This window comes from Branchiostoma floridae, chromosome 11 (genome assembly GCF_000003815.2).
Source record: "Branchiostoma floridae strain S238N-H82 chromosome 11, Bfl_VNyyK, whole genome shotgun sequence".
NCBI lineage: Eukaryota > Metazoa > Chordata > Leptocardii > Amphioxiformes > Branchiostomatidae > Branchiostoma > Branchiostoma floridae.
The window spans coordinates 21337872-21361175 of NC_049989.1; the positions used below are offsets into that span (position 1 = coordinate 21337872).

General features: G+C 41.1%; 2 protein-coding genes across 2 annotated transcripts in view; both read right to left on the reverse strand.

Moving 5' to 3' along the window:
- Positions 1 to 20499, reverse strand: part of LOC118426268 (NLR family CARD domain-containing protein 4-like) — an 82305-nt gene extending 61806 nt beyond the window's left edge. The window contains exon 1 of the mRNA XM_035835553.1: positions 20409 to 20499. The gene's annotated coding sequence lies outside the window, so the exon portion shown is untranslated. The remainder of the gene's footprint in view (positions 1 to 20408) is intronic.
- LOC118425382 (NLR family CARD domain-containing protein 4-like) lies at positions 9953 to 20043 on the reverse strand. The gene is made up of 6 exons (XM_035834190.1): positions 19964 to 20043; positions 18888 to 18971; positions 18131 to 18241; positions 14239 to 14496; positions 13624 to 13680; positions 9953 to 12771 (listed from the first exon to the last, which is right to left on the reverse strand). Exons 2-6 carry the CDS (start codon positions 18931 to 18933, stop codon positions 9953 to 9955), a joined length of 3291 nt encoding a protein of 1096 aa, XP_035690083.1. The 5' UTR covers positions 18934 to 18971; positions 19964 to 20043.
- Positions 20500 to 23304: the final 2805 nt, after the last annotated feature.

The following is a 23304-nucleotide window of genomic DNA, read 5'->3' on the forward strand; positions in this document are numbered from 1 at the left end:
CTCACTAGCATCCCTAAAAACCTCCCCAAATCCATCTGCAGCTTAGATTTGTCAACTAACAAGATAAAAAAGATTCAGCCTGGTGCATTTGCAAATCTACTCTGGCTGGAAGAGTTGGATCTGTGCTACAACAAGCTAACAAATATTCAACCAGGTGCATTTTCAAATCTACCCCGGCTACAAGTGTTGAAAGTGATCAACAATCAGATAAGAAATATTCAGCCTGGTACATTTGCAAATCTACCCCAGCTAGAAGAATTGCGCTTGGCCGATAATGATATGACACTGATTCAACCTGGTGTATTCTCAAATCTACCCAGGCTACAATCATTGGAACTGTCCCGCAACCAGATAAAAATGATTCAGCCTGGTACATTTGCAAACCTACCCCAGCTAAAAACGTTGGATCTGAGTGACAACCAGATGGGGAAAACTCCACCTGGCCTCTTTACAAATATACCCCAGCTAGAAGAGTTGTACCTGAACCGATACCAGATAATGATTCTGCCTGGTTTGTTTGCAAATATTCCTCAGCTAAAAGAGCTGTACCTTTCCTCCAATCAACTAACAAAGATTCATCCTGGTACATTTGCAAATCTACCCGGGCTAGAAAAGTTGGTTCTGGCTTCCAACCAGATTACAATGATTCAGGAAGGTGCATATCCCACAAAACTCCAGTATTTGGACCTGAGATCAAACAAGATATCTGCGATTACCCCCTTGGCTTATGGTATGTTGAAATGTATTCCACACATACATCTTCGTATGAACCCCTGGCAGTGTGACTGTAAGATGCTTCCCTTGAGGCTAGATATCACTGACTTTCCTTCATTTAAAAACCAGATATACTGTGCCCAACCATCCAAATTCCGGCATCAAAATCTTGCAGATATCAATCCTGAAGAATTGATTTGTGAAGAGCCAACCAAATCAATACTCCATGTTGATGGCCGAATTCATTTTGGCAATTGTAGCACACCGAGCGGCTCAACGGTAGGTCGTACAGACAAAATAAGAAGAACACCAACTTCACCCACTACAACAACTCCAGAAAACACAGAAAGTAACAGTTTCAATGCTATTGTCCGAGTAAGTTCTACCAACCGTTACAATGGCACAACAGCTGACTTAACGGCAGATTTTTACTTTACAGTAGGCACTGGAGGAAAAGCAAGCAAAACAAGAACAACTCTAACTTCACCCCTTACAGAAATTAATGAAAGCAGCACCTCCCATGAGTCTGCTCCCAGTTTCCCCATACCCGTTCTCGTTGTCTCTATCAGTTGTTCAGTAGCTGGCATTGTCCTTATTGGAACAATCATTGCCACAATCTGGTCCCACAGAAGAAACAAAAATCCTCCATCGGGTCCTGTTTCAGTCCCAAATTCTCAGGCTAACACGCGATATCTGGCAAATCCTCTGTACGCAAGTGTAGAAACACCACCAAATCACTCAAATTCTACCAGTGTCCATGGCCAGACAGCGCGGGGCCAGTCTCATACCAGCACTAAGATCAACTCAAACGTCTCAGCTGGTGCAATGACTAGTGGTGAAGATATACATACCCAACATGATCAGATAGGACAGGGCCATTCTCATGCCACCCCTGAGTCCAATACAAAGTCCACCACTAAGTCCACCTCAGCTACTGTGGTGACTAGTGGTGATGATCACCAGTATGAAGAAGTAGACAAACATGATGATCAGACAGGGCAGGACCAGTCTCAGGCCATCACTAAGATCAACTCAAACACCACATCTACTGAAGTGTCCACTGCTCATGATCACCAGTATAAAGATACAGACAATCAACATGATCAGACAGGGCAGGGCCAGTCTCAGGCCATCGCTGATTCCTTAGATGCTAGAAATGAGTCTTATGGCACCGGGCCGACTGCCTTACAGCCAAATCCTCTGTATAAGTTTGGGTCGTCCGAATCACAGCCGGGTTCTCTGGACAAGTTTGTGGATCAGCATCAGGCCGACACAAACGCATTAAACAATGTCCCTCCACGCCTCTCCACTCCCCGCGATGATGGCATATATTTGAAGCCAGATGATGCCCTAAGCACGAGGCCAGCAAGCCTGTATGAGATGCCACCAAATAAGATTTGCGATAACGACACGATCTACTGCCAACCTACAGCAAACATATAGTGGCTACATGATAACAGAATCTGAAAGGCCATTCATAAAGTTTTGCCATCTCAAAGGCTCACATTCATGGCCATTGGTTGTGCGGTACGATTCATGAAACAGATTTCTTTTAAACGACTTTCAATAATAATGATAATAATCATCATTATAAATCTTCCCGGAAAGCTTACCAAACAAACGTCCATAAAGCACCTTCTTTACGGATGTAACGAATCGCCAATGACAACGTTTCCTAGACAAAATGTATGCGCTTGAACATTGAAAACACTAGCATTGAGGTCCTTGCATTGAAAGAGAAAACAGCATCCTGCAGTGCTTGAATCACGGCATAAGTTTCATAATATAATCTGTTCCTCAGTCAGCTTCCTCCTTTTTTGAGTAAACACCCAACCACAAACTAAAAACCAAGAAAAGTCATGTATTTATTTTAGAGCTCCTATGACGTTTCCAACAAACATGGGAACTTTACATCATAACAAGTAAGTGCACATGTGAAAGACAATAACAGTAGCGCGCCCAAGATATTTGTGGAAAGGAAATCGTTGTACACCGACCGAGTACAAATAGAAATGGCCAGCAAAAGTGTATAATGAGCCAAAAAAGGCCCCAGAAAGCCTGCTATGGAGGCTAGTGTATGACTACCTTACCTGTATTGGCGATCTTTATAGTATCACTTGTCAAAAAGAAAGAGAAAAACCATCAGAATGGCTCCGCCCTTAGGCGTTGCCAAAAACGGTATACCGAACAACAAATTGTCCAAATCACCTTCTTTGACTTTGAAATTGACTTTTAAAAGGATACTATAGTATCAGTACCCGTTTCTAAATATCATTTTGCAATTTACTTCATACACATGTATTACAAATCCGTACATTTTGTTTCTCACGAATTTTGGAAGTCTTAACAGGGAATGTATAGATTTTGTTAAACACTCCAGTTGTTTTCCTATCTTTGACATGTATAATTGTTTATAATGTAAGCGATTCCCTACTAGGTTTATAACAAACTCTGCTGTTTGTGCAGTGTAGTTGTACTGATATTTTTTGTTTTGTTTTGTGGATATACATTAGAGGTAAGGAATTGGATTACAGTAGCAAGTCCTTAACATTCAGTACTAGGGCTGGGTATCGGTACAGTGTACCGGTACAAAACCGGTTTTTCTTTTTGGACCGGTCCAGAAAAACCGGACCTGAAAAAAGTAGGTGGACCGGATGTTGGACCTTTAAGAAAATTAACAGATTATTTGATCAGGAATTCACACGTTTTGGCGCTTGCACGTGGAAGAAAATGACAAGAGCGAAGCAGATTTTAGTTTATATTAATTTCTACCAAGTTTTACAGTCAATCGTACAGGTGCAGTTAGCGTTTTAGGTTTTTAAAACGCCAGTGTGAGTCTAATACTCCACCAAACTGATTTCTTTGTAGTAAAATGGACCATTGGTATGATTCAGACTGAATCAGGTCCAGGTTCAGGTCCGGACCTGGACCTGATCCTCTGGACCTGAACCGGACCTAGACCTGAAGTTTCTGTACCGGTACCCACCCCTATTCAGTACTGTACAGATCATTTGTAGTCGAGATGGATGTATGGACCATTGTAAGTTATTGTAATTACAATCATAGTGACAGACCCTTAACGATCATGGCAACAAAAATTTTATGATTATAGCAACATAACGAAAAGTATGATATTAAAGGCAACAAAGCACTAAAAATTGCAAAAATATATCATGAGCACCATTTTTGTACACTATTGATCATTTCATTTTATTGATATGAATAGTTTTATCATCGTTCACACAAACAGCCCGACCCGGTTCCGGTTTGGCAATGTGACCCTAGTATTAATAAGTTAATAAACCGTAATCAAGTTATTGAGGAAAAATCTTAATTTTTACAATATTCAGCGGGAGGAAAGTATCGAGCTGAACAAAGTAGACGGTTGTTCTTGGTTTGTCATAGATTATGTTATGGTTAGTTACAAATTTTGAAACTTTTCATTGAAAAATTCTGTAACGAAATCATAACTGTAACTAATACAGTAATCATGTAATATCTCACTGCATGGTATCATAAGATCTATTCTTTTATTGATAAGAATTGTTTGATTTTCGTTTACACAAACAGCCCGGCCGGGTCCCGGTTTGGCAATGTCACGACCATAGCAATATCAATAAACAAGTCACTGTAAACAGGTAGTTGAGGACAATGTTTCCTTTTCACAATATTTAGCAGGAAAAATGTATCAAGCTGAACAAAATAGACGTTCGTTCTTGGTTTGTCATAGATTCTGCAATTGCGTGATGAGAAATCAATTGAAAATTCTGTAACAAAACACAAAATGTAAAAGTAATCATGCAATATATCAAACCTATCATTACATGGTAGAATACTAACCACTTGGTGTCTTAACTTTCTATTCTATTGTTCAAACTTTTATAAGTGACACTGTACCTTATGACCAAATTGACCCTAATAATGAAACACGGACACATGTCGGTTAATCATCTGAACCTTCAGAAATGGTAGACAACAGGTCAGAGAGATGGTTGAAATGACCAGTCTCAGCAAACACCGATAGTTCTGAAGATGTCAAATCCACTGTGAACGGTGTTAACAAGGACCCCTAGCGGCTGGGGGTGACAATGCAGCTTGTTCGGTCCCATTTGTGAATTCAAAATAACAACCCCGAGAGAGGCTGCCCTTTCATCTTTCTTCATCGCCAGTTATGGAAGATCTAAACCTTCTATCAATTCGAAAGAATTAAAGAAAGAATTTTATAAGAATGTAAAGAATGGCTATAAATGTGTAAAATTTGTGAAAGCCCTATTTGAATGGATGATCACTTTTTCAACAACTTGAACTTGTTGTATATTGTTCAGGAGTTTAAGCCTTAAACTTCAGTCAGTTAAACTACCATCTATTTCAACACCATTGTATTGATTATCCTACATGTAAATGTGGCTATCATTGTGAAACAACTGAACATTATCTACTACACTGCACACTCTATACAAGCCAAAGAAGTTCTTTGTTATCGGCTGTCTCAAATATTATAGTAGACCTAAAGCACCTCAACGACACTACTTTATGTACTTTACTGTTATCAGGATCAACATCTCTCTCACATCAACAGAACTGTAACATTTTTGATCTTGTCATTACCTATATCCATTGTACAGGCAGGTTCTCCTAATTGATTCAGCACCAACTTGTCTTGTTTAAATTTATTTTTCTGTTATCCATTTTGTACTTATGTATGTAATGTGGTTTACTATTCTTGTTTTATGCGTATGTTTCTTGAGTAGAAGGCTTAATATAAGCAATTTGTGCTTTTTGCCTCATACTCGCAAAATATATGTGAATAAATAAAAAAAAAGCCTTAGACACTGTTGTGATACTGATCTTCCAGTTGAGAATTTAATCTCTGAACCAACTTATAAAATTGGCGTTTCAAACCTCCTGATGTCTGTAATGTGCATAACAGTTATCTGGATGCTCTGCTGATACTGCAGTATCGGGTCACCTAATGGATATATTGTGTAGATGTAATTTGTATCTTTAGGGGAATGGTACCTGCTTGTACCGCAGCCGAACAATGATGATGATGACATTTCACCTAAAGTCTCTACAGTGTGGCCAAATATTTTTATTTGTTATGTTTTTTGTTGTTTTCCTCGGACTGGTGCCTGTTGTAAACAATGAGTAAGAGTAAAATAAAGAATGAATGAATGAACAATTGAACATGGAATAAAAGCCTTTATTGACACAAAAAGTACAGCAACTTTCATATGGCATTATAGTGATCTTGAACCAGTCTAGCTCGCTGAAGAGCTTTTCTTCCACAGGTCCCGACAGAGAAGACCACTATGTACAGTATTTACAGGTTCATTCTACAGGGAAATTCCCCTTGCGCTTTTCAACAAGCACAATGAATAGTGGGCCACAGCTTATCGTACCGTCCTACGGACTGCAACCCTTTCCAGTAGCGTGCATGTTAGGTGGCAAAGTTTAGTAAAAGGCTAAAATTCAAATAACTTTGTACAAACACTAAGCAGTTAATCTAAATACTTCTCCAAGCAGATGCTTAAGTAAAACCTGTTGGTGTTTTTTGAGTGATGGCTTTAAACCTGCTAGAACAGCCACACCTGTAGGCACACCTGTATCAAGGTGTTACTGTAATGTCCATTATTAATACAAAACAGTGCAGACATGCAATAAAATTATTAAGAACTCCAGTTTATGATTAATCATCGAAGTGGTCATCTGCTGAAAGTAGAATGATGTTTGGGCATTGGGCAACTTTTAACTACTCAGCATTCAATTGAGAATGCCATGTTAGGAATGATGTTAATTATTGACTTTTCTAACTGTCACATATAATTATCCTTGTTTATTTCCTACATAGATGTCATAACTGTTCCTTCATCCTACGTCTTTGTTATATCATTTGTAGTCTGGTGTCCAGATGTGCATCAAATAAGCAGATGATAAGTTGTGTTGTCATTATTGGGGTGGGTGTTGCAGATGTTGGGGTGATGCTTTTTGGGTGATGGCTGGGTTTCAACATTTCAGGACAGCCACACCTGTAACAAACACACCTGTTAGCACACCTGTGGTTCCCCACACCTTACACCTGCTGGTGTACTTACACAGGGGGTCCAGACTGGAGTGCACCTGGCGGGACAGCCACACCTGTAACAAACACACCTGTTAGCACACCTGTGGTACCCACACCTTACACCTGCTGGTGTACTTACACAGGGGGTCCAGACTGGAGGGCACCTGTCAGGACAGCCACACCTGTAACAAACACACCTGTTAGCACACCTGTGGTCCCCACACCTTACATCTGCTGGTGTACTTACACAGGGGGTCTGGACTGGAGGGCACCTGTCAGGACAGCCACACCTGTAACAAACACACCTGTTAGCACACCTGTGGTCGCCACACCTGACACCTGCTGGTGTACTTACACAGGGGGTCTGGACTGGAGGGCACCTGTCAGGACAGCCACACCTGTAACAAAAACACCTGTTAGCACACCTGTGGTCCCCACACCTTACACCTGCTGGTGTACTTACACGGGGTCTGGACTGGAGGGCACCTGTCGGGACAGCTACACCTGTAACAAACAATCTTGTAGGCACACCTGCATCAACGTTTTACTGCAATATCCATTAAATAAAACATTGTAATAAAGTGTTAAGAACTACAGTTAAACATTAAGTCATTGCAAGTGGTCATCATCTGAAAACAATATAATGTTCTGGCATTGAAAAACTAGAGAATACTGTGTCAGGAAAGAAATTTATCTATCATTTTTCTGATCTACACAATCAATTGTAATTAGTCGTGTTTTTATTCCTAAAGAATTTTTAAAACTTAGGCACTGGAGCTTTAATATTGATGCAATCTGTCAATAGAAGTTTTACATCATATTTGGAAGCTCTCATTATCCTAGATGGAAATAAGACTTAGTTCTTTATGAATGTCTGTAACATGTTTAGTAACATGTTGGCATAACTTTAACCTCACAAATACAGTATACTGACCTCAGCTGAGACAATGTACAGAACAGGTCGGCTTGGGGACTCAGACCAGACTCAGGCAGCTGGCTGTTGTGTCCGCTCCCTCAGGAACTTCATCCCTACAGTAGCTGTGTATGGGGAAAGGAAGAAGGAGATGCTTTAAGTTACATCAAAGTTACATGTTGTAAATTAACTGCAGAATGTGCGAGTAAAGTTTAACCCATCAACAAAATACAAAAAAAAAATTACTATAAATAGGTGATACTGTCATACTCAAAGTAGACACGTTAGTTAAAGTTAACAAACATATCATGACCAGCTGGTCGCAGCTGTTGACAACATGAACAGCTGGTCACAGCTGGTCACAGATGTTGACATATTTCGAGCAAGGTGAACAGCTGTCAACTTGTGTGTATGGTAAAATCATAATCCAACATATTTCGAGAAAGGTGAACAACTGTCATTGTCAAAGCGGCCATGGACCAAAACACCGTAAGACGAACAAATTGTAGGGTGATATTTTTATACATCCATGATAAAACCAGCAGCCGCGAAAAAAACAACAACGTGCATCATCATCAACCTCAGTGCAGAGGACTTGCCAAACAACGTACGTATGCGACGGGAACATGCAGATACAGATGCGAACGGGAATTACTTTGACGATCAGATAAAACCACGCATCTGCTTGACAATATCCAATTACGGCATGACCCACATACAGGGGATCTGGACCAATACACCGGAAGACGAACATTTTGTAGGGGTGTTATTTTTATTACATCCGTAATAAAACCAGCTGCCACCAAAAAAAACCATGTGCATCATCGTCAACCTCAGAGTTAATTCCAGTTATGGCGGCCATATTGGATTTCCAGGGTCATCCAGGGTCATGGCACCAGAACGAGACTGCAGGTGGTGCCAGCTGGACATTCTACTATATAGGCTGTATTGCAGACATAAGTATGCCATCTTTGGGAGTGCATTTTATACCTTTAAGGTAAAACACTGCAAAATATTTGCTTGTTCTCTGTAGAAAATAGTGTCTTGGATATTTGAACTTGATTTTGGTGATATTTATTATTAATTTTTCACATTTTTTGACGGGTGACCTGAGAACAATTAGTGTCAGTGTTTATATCCTCCATGTGTGCTTTGTATTGGTAATTGTGAATTTGTGATAATAGTAGCTTCACTATTGGGATTAAACCCTACAAATACATGGAAATATCGGGATGACATATTTGCGGGTAGAAATTTAGAAGACATTTGGCAGTTGTTCTGATGATTTCTTGATGCCAAGATTCGTTCTGCAAACTAAGCTCTATATGAATGTCATGCTGGGCGTGCTCCTTTACTTGTTTCCCAATACATGTTTTTCATTGTTTTATTATTGTTTGAATAACATAACCCTACACACAGGCTACCATCCCTCCTCCACTGGCACTTATAATAAAAGTTATGGTTTTTTTTCAGTTTGGCATTGAAAAATTGCCAAAACAACAATAAACAATCTGCTACATTTCATCCTACAATGTTATGGACCCAACATGTCGACATTTTTGTGTCGGGTTATGTTGTTTAAACTAAAATAAAACAATGAAAATAGATAGATTTGGAAACAACTAAAGGAGCACAACGGGTACATACACCGCCTTCCTTCTTGGATTCAGCATGATATTCCCACAGAACGAATCTTGGCATCAAGAAATCATCAGAACAACTGCCAAACGTATTCTAAATTTCTACCTAAAGGTCTGTCAGCCCGATAATTCCATGTTTTTTAAAAATTGTAGGGTTTAATCACAGTTACCGATACACAGCACACATGGAGGATATAAACACTGACACCAATTGTTCTCAGGTCACCCTTCAAAAAATGTGAAAAAATTAATAAAAATTTTTACTAAAATTGACCTCAAATGTCCAAAACAATATTTTCTTCAGATAGCAGGCATGTATTGTGCTGTATTTAACCTTAGAGGGGTGAAATGCACTCCCAAAGATGGCATACATATGTCTGCAATATAGTAGAATGCCCAACTGCCACCACCTGCAGTCTCGTTCTGGTGCCATGACCCCGGATGACCCCTGAAATCCAACATGGCCGCCATAACTGGAATTAACTCTATTACGCTCTTGAATGTTTGCTAAAGTCAAGCCATACAAATTCATGAAAACATACTTCTGAATCAAATGCAAAAGTCAATCCACCCATCCTATGCTACCATACAGTACAGTACAGCATGTCTATAGGATGTAACTCACTGCAGCCTCTCCAGTGTTGGGTGTACCTCAGCAGCCTGCACCACAGCCTGGAACCCTGCAGGCTCCATGGAGATCGAATAGAGGTTCAGCCACTCCAGGGCAGGGAGTCTGGGTAGAGCCTCGGCTAGAGCCATGGCAGCGGTGTCAGACAGGTGTGCATGTGGGTCATAATAACCAGACATGTTCAGCCTGGTCAGTGCCGGCAGTGTGCTGATGAGTTGTGCGACCCTCCCCAGTCCGGCTCCTGTTACTCCACTATTCCCCCCGATGTACAGCTCCTGTAGTGTGGTGTTACAGTGAGGGGCTGTGGTCAGACTCTTGTCACCAGGTGGGTTTTGTTCCATGTCCAAACTGCTGGGCTGGCAGAGTGTTTGCACCAGTGAGACAATCCCTGAGTCTCCTATGTTATTCCTGCTCACATCCAACACCTGTAATTGCACCAGGTGAGGCAGAGCTTTGACCAGGGATGATATTCCCCTGTCACTGATACCTGTAGCACTGAGATCCAACACCTTCATGGCTGTGAGGTGGTGGAGGATAGCAGCCAGGCATTCCAGCCCGGGGTCTCCTATGGCATTATGACTAATGTCCAGTTTGATCAGTCTGGTTAGCTTACACAGTGCAGGGACCAGTATGCGCATGCCTGTGGGGCTGATACCAATCCAACTCAGGACCAACACCTGCATAGCTGTGAAGATGGGGAGGATGGTGGTGAGAGATTCCAGCCCAGTGTCACCGATCTTATAATTACTGCTTATATCCAGTACTCTCAGTCCCACGAGGTGGCGAATGTAGGGAGCCAGGGATGACATGCCCACAGCTGTCATGCCAACTCCAATTGGCAACAATTCGTCCCCTCCAAGCCGGAGTACAGCCAGGTGTGGAACACTGGACAGCCCAACCTGCAGGACTTCCATCCCAGCATCACCAAGGTCATTCCCAGTAAGATCCAGCTCCTCTAACAGAGACATGTGGCTGAACCCCTGCACAAGTGGCTGGAGTGATGATGGTGTTAGTCTTGTGAGTGACAGATCCAGCGCCCTCAGACCAGGAACATTATTCAGAACTGAAACCAGCCTGGCTGTCTCATCAGGTGAGTCAAACTGTCCTGATAGTTCCAAGTCCAATCTAAGTCCAGGAAGTGGAGTTCTAAAACACTGCTGTAGGTACTGAACTGTGTCTCTGCTGCCAGTGCCTTTAGGGACCTTAAGTATGACCCTGTCTGGCAGGTTTGCTGAATGAAGATTTTGTATGTAATACTGCAGACCTGTGGCTTCTCTACTGTTAATGGAGCTGTCCAGCATGACAATTGGCAGGGCCTGACTGATGCCCTGAAGCACTTCTGGTTCTTGTCTCTCACTGAGGATGCTCAGGCACAATGCTGCAAACCTTTTGTAGGTTTGGCAGGACTTTTTAATGTCTTGATCCATGGGAACATGTGAGCTTTCAAATTGATCTGGTCTCAAGTGTGTGAACTCCCTTCTGCTGATCTTGCTCAGTTCCTCCATCACAGCTTGTGCTGCTCGTGAGTCACAGCCACACGTGAACTGAAGCAGGTTACTGAGTTCAAGTGCCTTGGTTATGGAGGTGAGCTGCAGCAGCTCTACAATGTCTTGGTTTGCCAAAGCATGAGCAACATATCTTCCAGCCAGGAACTCTTGCATGGTCTTATGGGAAAAGTTCAGCTGTTTTCTGGGATGCAATTTAGATGAAGACACCTCCAAGGAGACCACACCCAGCTTTAACAGCAACTCCCAATTCACATTTTCTTTCTCTACTTCTGTAAGGTCAAGCAGGGTCTCATTCCTCAGCAGTGCCTCTAGCGCAAGCTTGCCAAGCTGCAGTAATGACTCAGCAACCTCTGTAGGCAGCCCTTCTGTTGGCATGTCCACTCCTTCCCGCTCACAGTACTTTCTAACTAGACATGTCAGCAGGTTGTCGTACAGCCCCGTCATTGTTCCAGTAGACACCAACTCTTGGTCCTCCTCCCACAACACACACACTAACATCAGGAACATTGGGGTCTGGATTAAAGTGTTCAAGAGTTTGTTATCTTGAACATGTTTGGAAAGTGTCTTTATCAGTTCCTGCTTGTTAACAACAGTGAAATACTGCTGCATGTATTTCTCCACATGTCTGTGGGAGAAGCCCCTGATGTTTACATGGCAGTCTGGCCGGGTGTGCTGCTGCACTCCTGCTGAGGGTCGGGAGGTGATCACAATCGTGCTGTTGGGGTACAACTTGCCAGACAGCAGTTTGGGAATGGCCTGCCCGGCTGCCCTGGCCTCAGGCTGCAGCTCATCATACCCATCTAGGAGGAAAAGCACTCGGGACTTGTTTCTCTTTAGGATTTTTTTGATGGACTGTGTTTTGATACCTTCTGTTGTTTCATCAACACACTGGTCCCACACCATCTCCTCTATGGTCTCCCCCTCTCTCACCTCCCGGAGTCGGATCAACAGTGTGATGTCATGCTGCTTGCCCAGCTCTGTTTTCTGTGAGACAGCATCTAGGGCTTCTTTGGACTGAAATGTTGTCTTCCCCCCTCCGGCTTCACCCTCAATCAGAATGCACCTTGGTGCTGTGGACAGTCCTGTGACATCTGGGTTGAACAAGTCGTCTAATGACTTCAGTTCTTTCCTTTGTTCCTCTCTGGTGGGTTCTGATGTTTTGAACTGTTTTTCACTTGTTGGTACCAACTCTAACTGGGTGAAGATATCACTGAGGGTAAGTGTGAAGTTGTCATTCCAGATCAGAGGCTTAAAGTGAGACAGTTTCAACTCATAGTACTTCTTCACAGACTTCTGGAACACATCTGGAATAAAATGAACACTGTGTAAGACTTCAAAGTCAAACGTAGCAAGAAAATTAGACAAAGTGTAAAGACGTCATTACATATCAGAAGATATAGGTTGTCAGCTATAACAGTTATTGTAACAGTCTGTGGTACTTGTTGACAGAGTTTTTTAAGGTTAATCTGCACCAGAGGGTACTATCTGCTTTTGATTTGATTTGATTGATCTTATAGGGTAGTCCCTTCAGTCTAGATGACTGATTTCCAAGGGAGCCCTGAGACATGTTCGCACATGTTTACACGGCGGGGTTATAACGCCCCTTACGGGGTGACATACCCTTTCGCTGGTAAATCACCGTGTGGCTGATACGGTATGGAGGTTCGCCAGGCCTCCATCCGGGTGATTTGAAGTGAATCACCAACTCCAGACAGAAGGGTTTGTTCCATCTCACACCGCACCATCGCACGTGTGGGGGTTCTTTAACGTGCATGGGGTGTGACTCTCCCCATACACGGGACCTCCATTTAACGTCCTATCCGAGGGACGGCCCTAGCCGAAGCTAGGTACTCATTTTCACCTGAGTATAGTGAGGAAATCCGTGTAAAGTGCCTTTCCCAAGGGCACAAGATCGGTGACACGCAGTCGGATTCGAACCCGCCACCTCTCGGTCACGAGGCACAAATCCTGCCGCTGCACCAGACGATCTCACAGTATAACTTAGATAATCAAGTTCAAGGCCACTATCAAAGACTCATTATGCTGATGTACTGGCAGGGTACATTTGATTATTCCAAGTTCTCCTAGCTTGAAAGTCACAAAACAATCTTAGATGAGATTGTTTGATTGAGATACAGAAACAGTCAGATTCCCACCTGTTAATGAAGAAGACTCTGTTCCTGCAGATCCAACTGGAACTGGAGAGGGCACTTCTGGAAGTGGACAGAGAAGCATCAAATTGAATATGTTCTGAAGAAAATGTTCAGTCTCAATACTCTAAATGGTAGGAATATTAGAGACCAAAGAATTTGTTGCTGTGGACAGTCAGAGGTAGAAGAAGAAAGAAACGCTCCGTCATGCAGCATTCCCCTGTGACCAGATGTGTCTCTCCCATATAGGACTGATTAGCCACCAGCGTTCCTACGGCTGCCATAAACCAAACCCTTGATCTTTGTTCGCAATGTTCAGCCAAGAAGAAAAGAGAGAATCCCCTTCCATAGTGATTCAATTGAAGTCTTTATTCATGTGTCCTTCTCCTAATGCCCTTAAGAATAATAACATAAACCATAAGTAAGAAAAAAAAAATGTGACTTTTCAAAGAAGGGGCAATCTTAGTAACTCGTGAAAAGTGGGTTGACCAAAAACTTTGACATTGTAATGGAGAGAAAATAGGAACTACAAAGCAATACCCGAGGAAGACATAAATGTAGACAGTACAGAATAAAGCACTTCCTACTGGGTAATTCCTTCCGTACAGAATATTTTCCTACCTTGACGTTTCTTCCTCAAACCATCCACAACACTCTGCAGGTTTGCCTCAGACAGAGCCTCCATCAGGACCTCTATGGTGGCTCTCTCTCCGTTACGCTTCAGCCATTCCTCCAACAGGTCCATACAGCGAGACTTGTCATCTCGGTTTCTCCCTTCGATGTTGTCGATGTCGGGTTGTTCAAACCCAAGATGGAAGGCCAGGTCCTTCCAGTCTGAGCTCACCTTTTCCTTGATGTAGTAGAAGTAGTTACGAACACCTGTAAAGTAAAGTAACAGTCTGAGTCATTGATAATTTTATGAACACCTGCAAGGCAACAGAGAAAATACTTTACCGATCATTCCCAATTTTAAAAATTCTCCCTGCACTCGGTGCTTTTTGCCTTGCCGCCAGGCAAGGCTTTACGCCAGCTTTCTTCCTTGGACGGACGGACGGACCTGTTAACCTTGCTCTTCCAAAGACCCTTTCAAAGGCCCTTCCAAATCGCCTTTCTCATGGACAAGTTTGACGGCTCAGGCAGACAATGGTACATCCCTGTTGAATTTTAAACCGTCCATTTTACGTATTTGTTTCTGTTTGCGGTCGGTTCTAAAAGCATTTAATATTTGGTTACATTGAATAAATGAAGCGTTTGTATGGTAAAATTCCAAATTCATTTGGAGTGACATAAAATCAAGTGCATTATCTCGCAACAAGAATTGCATTAGCTATTCATAAAGATGAAACAATTTCCAAATCAGGCTAATAAATTGTATGTGAATATATAAGTAGCCATGACGTCATCAAAACGTTGGAGAGGCCTTCCGAGACCGCAGCAAAACGCTAACGTGAGTTTAGGAGAGCGCCAACTCAAAACGTCACACGAGAAGTCGCAATAGATAATATTTAGGATCATTTTGTTATATCGCTGTGGCTATTGACACACTGAGTGTGCCTATAGCCTAAACAGGCTATTGACACACCGAGATTCCAGCCAGCCAATCAGAGCTTGTAACATGCCTTTCCCGACATTACTCTCACCTCTCAAATAAACGTACCGGTACGTTTATTTTTTTCCGCCTCAAAATCCACTCGGTACGTCCTTATTTTAGACGGTACGTTTATTTTTTTTTCAAATTGGGGCTTTCTTTACTAACCAGGGACCCCAAAAATATTGAAAGTTTGGTATTTTCTGCCCATATTTCCGCGGTATTTTTGCTTAAAATTCACTATTCGGACGAGGCAGCGCGGATTTCCCTGCCGCTAGCGGTATGACTGACCCAAACATCCTAACTAGGGATGCGTACCGGTACGCCGGATCGGTGCTGGATTTGCAAAAACTTTCCGGTTCAGGTCCAAAAATAAGTGATTCGGTACTGCACTGACATATATCCTTTTCGTTTTAGACCATATTTAACCCTCCAAACATCTTGAAATTTGCGCTGAACAAAGACGAAAACATCGCCAAACATCAAGGTCCATAGGCCGAGCTCAAACACATGCTGCACACACAGTCACTCAGATCCGTAAATTCTCGATCAAAACACAGAAATTAACAACCAACGAAACAAACTAAAAAGTTACCAATACTTTTCCACCATTTTTCCCCCGTAGTCAACTTGTTTTAATGTTCCAGCAACGAAAAAATCCTTCCAAAATAAAGCAAAGCGTTCAATCGGCTCGAAAACATCCGCCATGTTGGATTCATCAACTCACGCCGAATCTCGCGGTAATGCGCGAGAGAATGAATATTTTCTGCAGTACCGTTATTTTTCAATAGGGGGCAGTGTCTATGACCTCCTTGGTTTCTGCAACATTGAAAATAGCACAAGTGGTGAATAAAATAAGGTATTCTAATAAGTTGGAATGTTTCTTCAAAATGTTATTTTGTAACAATGATTATAAAATAAAGTTCTTTTTTTTCATTTCTTCAATTTTCATTTTCATTCATTTTTTACTTTTATTTTAATCTTTGTTGATGTTGTGACACTGAGATATTAAAGAAAATATGTGCAATAACATAGGAATTATTCTGTTCATTATTTATACAATTACTGTAAATGATATGATATTCAGGCATAAGTGAATAAAAAGAGCCTACCTGCTTATGACTGAAGTAGCGTGGACATGTCAATTTGGTATTTTTCCGGGGGGTACTTTTATTCCAGGGGGTACTTTTATTTGATTTTGAAGATTTGTCCGGGGGGTACTTTTATTCCAGGGGGTACTTCTATTTGAGAGGTGAGAGTATTTTGCCAGGCTCTCGTCTCATTACAAACTTTTCACATAAGTAACAGTTGTTTAGACATTTTTCGGAGGATTAGACATTAGAATCTTTGAATCTTGGAATGAACGGACGTATTCAAGTTATGCCTTAGATTTGGATACCTGTTAATACAATTTGGTACTGTGAATGTTAGCATGGCGTAGTGGTTAGCGTGATTAGTCGCCACACTGCCGACCCCGGTTCGAACCCGCCTAGGGAAAGTTTTTTTTTTTTCAATTGTCCTTTTACCTTTTTATAACATCCATTTGATATAAGAATATTTTCGTCATGCGACCAGAACCATGAAAACCCACCTTTGGGACTTTTTGGTCTGCATTTTCAAGAGTGCATGTTTAGGTAACAGTTACGTTTATTTTTTTTCAGCCGCAGAATCCACCCGCTACGTTCTTATTTTGGACGGTACACTTATTATTTCTTTTAAATTGGACCAGGGACCCCTGAAATAATAAAATGTGGGGTTTTCCAAGGATAAAAGCTCCTTGGGTTTTCTAACCACAATTCTGCGGTATTTTTGCTCAAAATTCACGCCGTCGAAGCATATATTTCCGCGCCGCTATGTCATCCAAACATATCGGTTGATCTCGCTATGACGCTACAAAGTTCTTTCAAAATAATGAAAGTAAAACAACAACTATAACTTCGCTTCACTTGTGATATCAGTTTTGAGGCCGCAAATTCTCCCTAACGGCAGGAATTCGTCGGCAAACACAGCTGAAAACGTGTTCCAACATGGTCACATGCGGTGTTTGCATGGTACTAAATATAGTTAGCTCATTTGCATACTTGTGACTGGCTACATGCGGCCTATACCGTAAACACGTGAAAAAGATCGTATTTTGGGTTGATGATGGGCACAGAATGCCATTTGTATTTTCAGAGTGTTGCCTTTCAAATATAATCGTAAGATTTTCTCATTTTCGTGGTTTCTAGTGTCAAAATTTTAATAATACGTATTTAGCAGACAAGCAAATTATCCTTACTGCACGCCAAGGCACAGCATTTTGCCTTGCCGGGCTTGAAGTGCCGACCTACCTTTTCCTGACGATATTCCTACCACGCGGCAAGGCACAGCTTTTTTAAAAAGATTTCTTGTTTTTCTTGTCTCACTAGTACTGTTACAAACTCTAATCCTGGTGCAGGTAAACATCAGAAATACGTGACACATCTCCAATTCTTACTAGGATCACCAACCTTGATGACTGGCTCATTTCCATATACAGACTACAGCATGAATGGCACTGACGTTTACATATAAGTGCATCATTGCAAAATTACAGCATTGTCTAAAACTGGTCTTCAGAATAGTTAGCTCCATGAGTATAATTGTTAAATGATAATTATGAATACACTGATCTTAATGTTAAGTACATTACTAATACAATCACCGATGTATGTCATATGGTTTAAAATTGCAATTATTATATAATTGGACAGTTCGCAATATATATGAAGCGCTTAGAATTGTTTTTCTGTAAATCACTCATCTCGAGCAATAAAATGGTGCAATTAACCATTGAGGTCTACTGTACATACAAAATACATGTACATGTACATGTGTATGTACTGGGGGTATTTTGATGCACAATCAGAAATATAACATTGTACCACTGCAAATGGAACCTCTCACCTCCCACTGGTGACCCCTCCTGTCCACAAGCAGCTGGTTTCTTCTTCCCAGGAAACTCTTCTCCATCCTCCCCCTTCCTCTTCAGCTGGCTGGTACAGGGTTGGGGGGAACCTGTTCCAGAGAGATCAAAGTACAATGTATATAGAATACAACACGGTATATTCCGTATCACCCGAGGTACCAGCCCGACCGCGGAAGGGCTCGAACCAAGGGTGATGCGGAATACACCGTGTTGTATTTTATTTATGTCATACCCAACTGAGAAAACCCATGTTTTGATGCGAAATGCGCCAGAAGTTGAACAAATTTGGTGCAAAAAAGCAATGTTCCAACGTCCGAATCAGGTATTCGAATTGCCAACCGTGCCACACTCAGCCCCTCGAAATGGTTCGATTTACTCGAAGGAAGCCTGTGTGATACAACTTTCGAACCTGTGTGATACGGAAGTTATCACAAGGTCTGGAACAACCGTATCAAACGTTTTCGCGTCACAGGTATGACATAAATTATGGTATCAAGAGCGTCTGCAGTGACACTGATTTGATGTACACAATTTTAGAGATGAAGGATTCTGCAGAATAACTCATTTAACAACCTCTATTCCCTCATCTGGTTAGTTTAAACATAGCTTCTACCAAGCCTAAACAAGTTAAGAAGGGTTCTACATGACATTGAATGCACTTCTTTCCTACAAACACTGAATTTCTTCTTGTCAGTCAGAAGCATCTACACTTTACCTATTAAGAACATTTCTCACCTGCAGTTTCACCTGTGTGACCAGCCGCAACTTGTCCCTCAGCCATGATGACTCACTCAGGTGTCAGGTAGGAGGTAACAGCACCTGAAATAGGCAGGTGTGTGTCAGGGATGAGGTAACAGCACCTGAAACAGACAGGTGTGTGTCAGGGATGAGGTAACAGCACCTGAAACAGACAAGAAACATTGTTCTGAACTCCTTGACCCTCACGTCTTGGATACCTGTACATGGGCACCAGAGGGTCCAGTTTAGATGAACACCTGTCGAAGTCAGCGGGGAACATCCCCTTCAAGGTTCTGTTCTGTTTTCAAAGAGTGTCCTTGTGAAGATGTATGTAGATAGATTTTTGTGTATGGGAGAACTTATGTGTTGTGTGAAAAATAAAACTCCCAGCGTTTGATACCCAAAACTGCTTATTGCATAGAATAGGCTATATATTAGACAAAATGGGATTCAAACTTCGTAAAGCATATCATTTCTGAGCATTCGAAATAGGAAAATGGTTCAAAGGCAGATGCAAGTAACAATGGTTAATCACAGGAGGTATGGTGTCGCAGAACTCTACTTTGTAGTTTGGACATTTGCAGAAAAACACTGATCAGGATGTGTGAATTTTACTATCACAAATGACGAGGAAGATCTGTAGTCCCAAACCTTATCATGATGTGCGGCTTCTGCTTAGTTTGTGACATAGATTCCAGAGTGGGTGTGATGGTCTCACCATAACTTTAATAGTCAAGCGGATATAGTATATAGTTGGGGAGGGGGGATTTGAGTCAGCAAATTTGGAACTTGCTATCATCGTTTGAATTTTTTAAGTGTCATCGCTTTCGATGATGTGAAGGAAAATGTTAGGTTTGAAAACTTATCAGTAACTTTGTTTGCAACCGTTTATTATGCTAATTTTGTCCATGAGACCAAAATAATTATGAAACATGTTGGTCTGACTTAAATTATTGGCACTATCTGCTTTCTGGTCTATTTTTTTTTGACACGATATAATTTTGCGAAAAATCACACATACCTGGTGGATCTTGGATATCTCAACAGTCGACAGACGGGATATCTGTACTTACTTTCTTCGTGGTTGTCCCCAGAAAACTTCAGAAGTCTTCTGGAGTCGATTTTCGAAACTTTTTACTTCCTCCTGCCGCCATCTTGGACAGTTTATTCGACAATGGGGGGGGGGGGGGGGTAAGTCAAAAGGTAACACTTTAAGTAAGTTGTACACTTTAAGTAAGTTGTACACTTTACGAGGAAGCTCCTGCCCAGTTTGGATACGACAGCGGAGAGAGAACTCGAGAACAGTGTGGTCGGTATCGAAGTCAGCGGGAAGTTCCCTGATCGTAGAGAACCTCTCAGGGAAGTCCGTAAACACAAGATCTAACAGGTTGTGAGTGGAGTTTGAGGGAACATGATTGATTTGTTTTAAAAAGTAGTTATTAATCATGTTGCAAAAGTCGGCTTCCCTACCCGGGATCTTGAAACTATCAACATTCGACAAACGTTATCTGTACTTACTTTCTTCGTGGCTGTCCTCAGAAAACTTCAGAAGAGTTTTGGAGTCGATTTTCGAAACTTTTTACTTCCTCCTGCCGCCATCTTGAACAGTTTATTCGATAATAGGGGTGAGGGGTAAGTCAAAATGTAACTAAACAGAAAACCTTTACCAAAAATACAATTTCTCAATGAGTTCCTAGTCCACCGTAGTTATTGCTATTCATAAAATACAAAACTGAGCTGCCGACTATACATAAAATAAAATCTATAAAATTAATCCCTCTAGGTTGAGAAAATGGACCGTTCCGTGACAACAACCACCTGTGGGTATGTTTTTGGCGGCGCCTCAAGGGCGGAACCAATAGCCTAGTGTAGGATTCACGTTGATAATGTTGTAAAAAATATATCGATGGGCAGGAAATAATTCTAAATATGATTTCTAGACCACATGGATGACGCCATCAAATTCTAGTACTTATGTTACACTAGTAGCTAATGTTATTTTTCTCTGAGAAAATACAGCACTTGCCACTGCAAGGAAACTATGTTTTTCATGTGCATAATGATGAAAGCTACAAATTCACTTTCGCACATCATGATATCTAGTAATTATCTGCAGTTAGAAGAAAATGACTTTTTTTAGTTTAAGATGAAAACAACATGCCGACTTTGTAAAATAGGCACAAGCTGAGCTGCGTTTGGTCCAGTCATACCGGGATGGGCATGCATTGTTTTCGATGAGTGTGAACATGCTCGTGGTGTGGTCTCTCCTCCAACTCGGGGCCAAGTCTCCAAACAAGGGACGTTTTGTGAACTGATTCCAAAACGGCGATGAACATAAGCTATTTTATTTAGGTTCCTCTGTTATTCAAAATTTGAAATTGCAGGAAAGTAAATTAAAATACAATTCAATCTCTACAACTGGATAAAAAAAACGGATATTTAACTCCGGACGTTTCGAGTGACATCCATCACTCTTCTTCAGCGTCACTAGAATGAACTAGCAGAACAATTCCATACAAGTACAGCTAACTAGAAAATATTTGTATTTCAATATTGCTTACCTGGATGTCTAACCTTCATAAACGTAGCAGGAAAGTAAAGTTTCATAATCAGATGTATCACATGACCTTTGATACACATGTATTATATGATACACATGTATCAAATGGACATCTCAGAGCCTTTAGTAAATAAATATATACATATAAACCTACTACTCATGTTGTGGAAACCGACTAATTTTTTTTAAATCTTTAAAGATCCAAAATCCTAATCAGAAACTAAATATTGGCTAGATTTGTATTTTTTTGTATTTGAGTTTCCGTTTTTCGGTTAGTAAAGACGTTATGTACAGAATATTGAATGCCGAGGACAAGCATTATCAATTCTGAGTTTCGATATGTTTGATTATTTGATGTCATATCAAACATATTCTATCTTCCCCTCCGAAGAGATGCATCGCAATTGGTCGATTTCTCAACAGATGGTGAATTTTGAATATTCATTTAAGCAACCTCGTGCCACTGGTGACGTCAGCGTCAGACAATCAACACGCCCACATAAGTAAGACTAATCAAACCTTGTTTGCACAATCCGTTGCGTATCAGCCACACAGAGCTCGCATCTGAGAGGCACAACTACAGCAAGAAAATAGGACAGTCTTTCGTGACTTCCTCGTCCAAGTGTCAACGTGTCACTTACTGATCGTCCTGAAAGGTAAGATTTTTAGAAATCAAATCATGCCTTCATGGAGCTCGAGGGCAGCTGGAATCGCTAGTGAGAAAAGATCATTTTGCATAACATTGCGTGAAAAAGAGCTTTACTCTCAAATGACTGATTAAATCCCTGTCATGATTTGGTCATGTGATTTGATGTGTCCACGTGAACCACCAGGTGAAAAGACTCAAGGGTAAGATAATGCGTAAAAACTGCTCAACTCTTTCTATTGTCATATATACTGAGGCAACACATTCATTGTTGTTTTTTATTTGCCACCTCATTTTATTCTGATACGAAAAGCGAATCATACATGCACCAGTTAGCATACGAATGAAGTCCGAAATCTCTTATTTAAAGGAAAGAGCTTGTTTTTGCTCTAACGCACATAAAGTTTGAAATTCATTCTTTGAAATATTGACCGGTTGAGTATGATGACTTTTTGGGTCCTGTGATGGCATTTGGCTCTAACACAGAACTTCAGTTTCCAATTAGTCGCGCTCTCGCTCATTCTCCTGCAAAGTCCGAGAACCACGAAATTAGATTGACGTGGCCTTCTGTCCTTATTTGGAAGGTTCAAAGATCGTCATGAAAATGTCAGTGAAAGCAAATATTCACTGTAAAGTAAACAATCGCCATATTGATATGCAAACAGCACCAGACAATCAACAGAACCAGATCAATAAGACTGATTTCATACCGTTTGTCCCACTCCATTACCGAGCGACTGCTGTAAAGAGTATCCCAGGAGCACAACAGTATTGTTATTATATTGCTTTACTGTTTTGTAAGGTTTGGTTTAGTTCTGATGTTTTGGTACAGTTCACGGAAACAGTATAATCAATGTCTCTTCTGTTAACTTAATGATAATAATAATACTACATGTATATGATAATAGCATTTGTACAGGGTATCCGCATTAGCTTCTATTTCTATTTGACGATATTGATTCTATCATTTCTATACAGTTTGTACATAGTTATCGTTTGTTGTTTCAGTATGATACAATGACTTTGATAATTTTTGTATGGGTTAGTGCTTGTTCTTTTCGCTGACAACCTATGACTGCCTAGAATATCTGATCAACAATTTGGAGTTATACTGCAATGTGTTGGTCAACGGAATCAGCGAAAAAGAAGTCATATGAGGATGCAAAAATGTCCGCTCAGCATGAAAAGCAAACAGGCCATTTAGAACC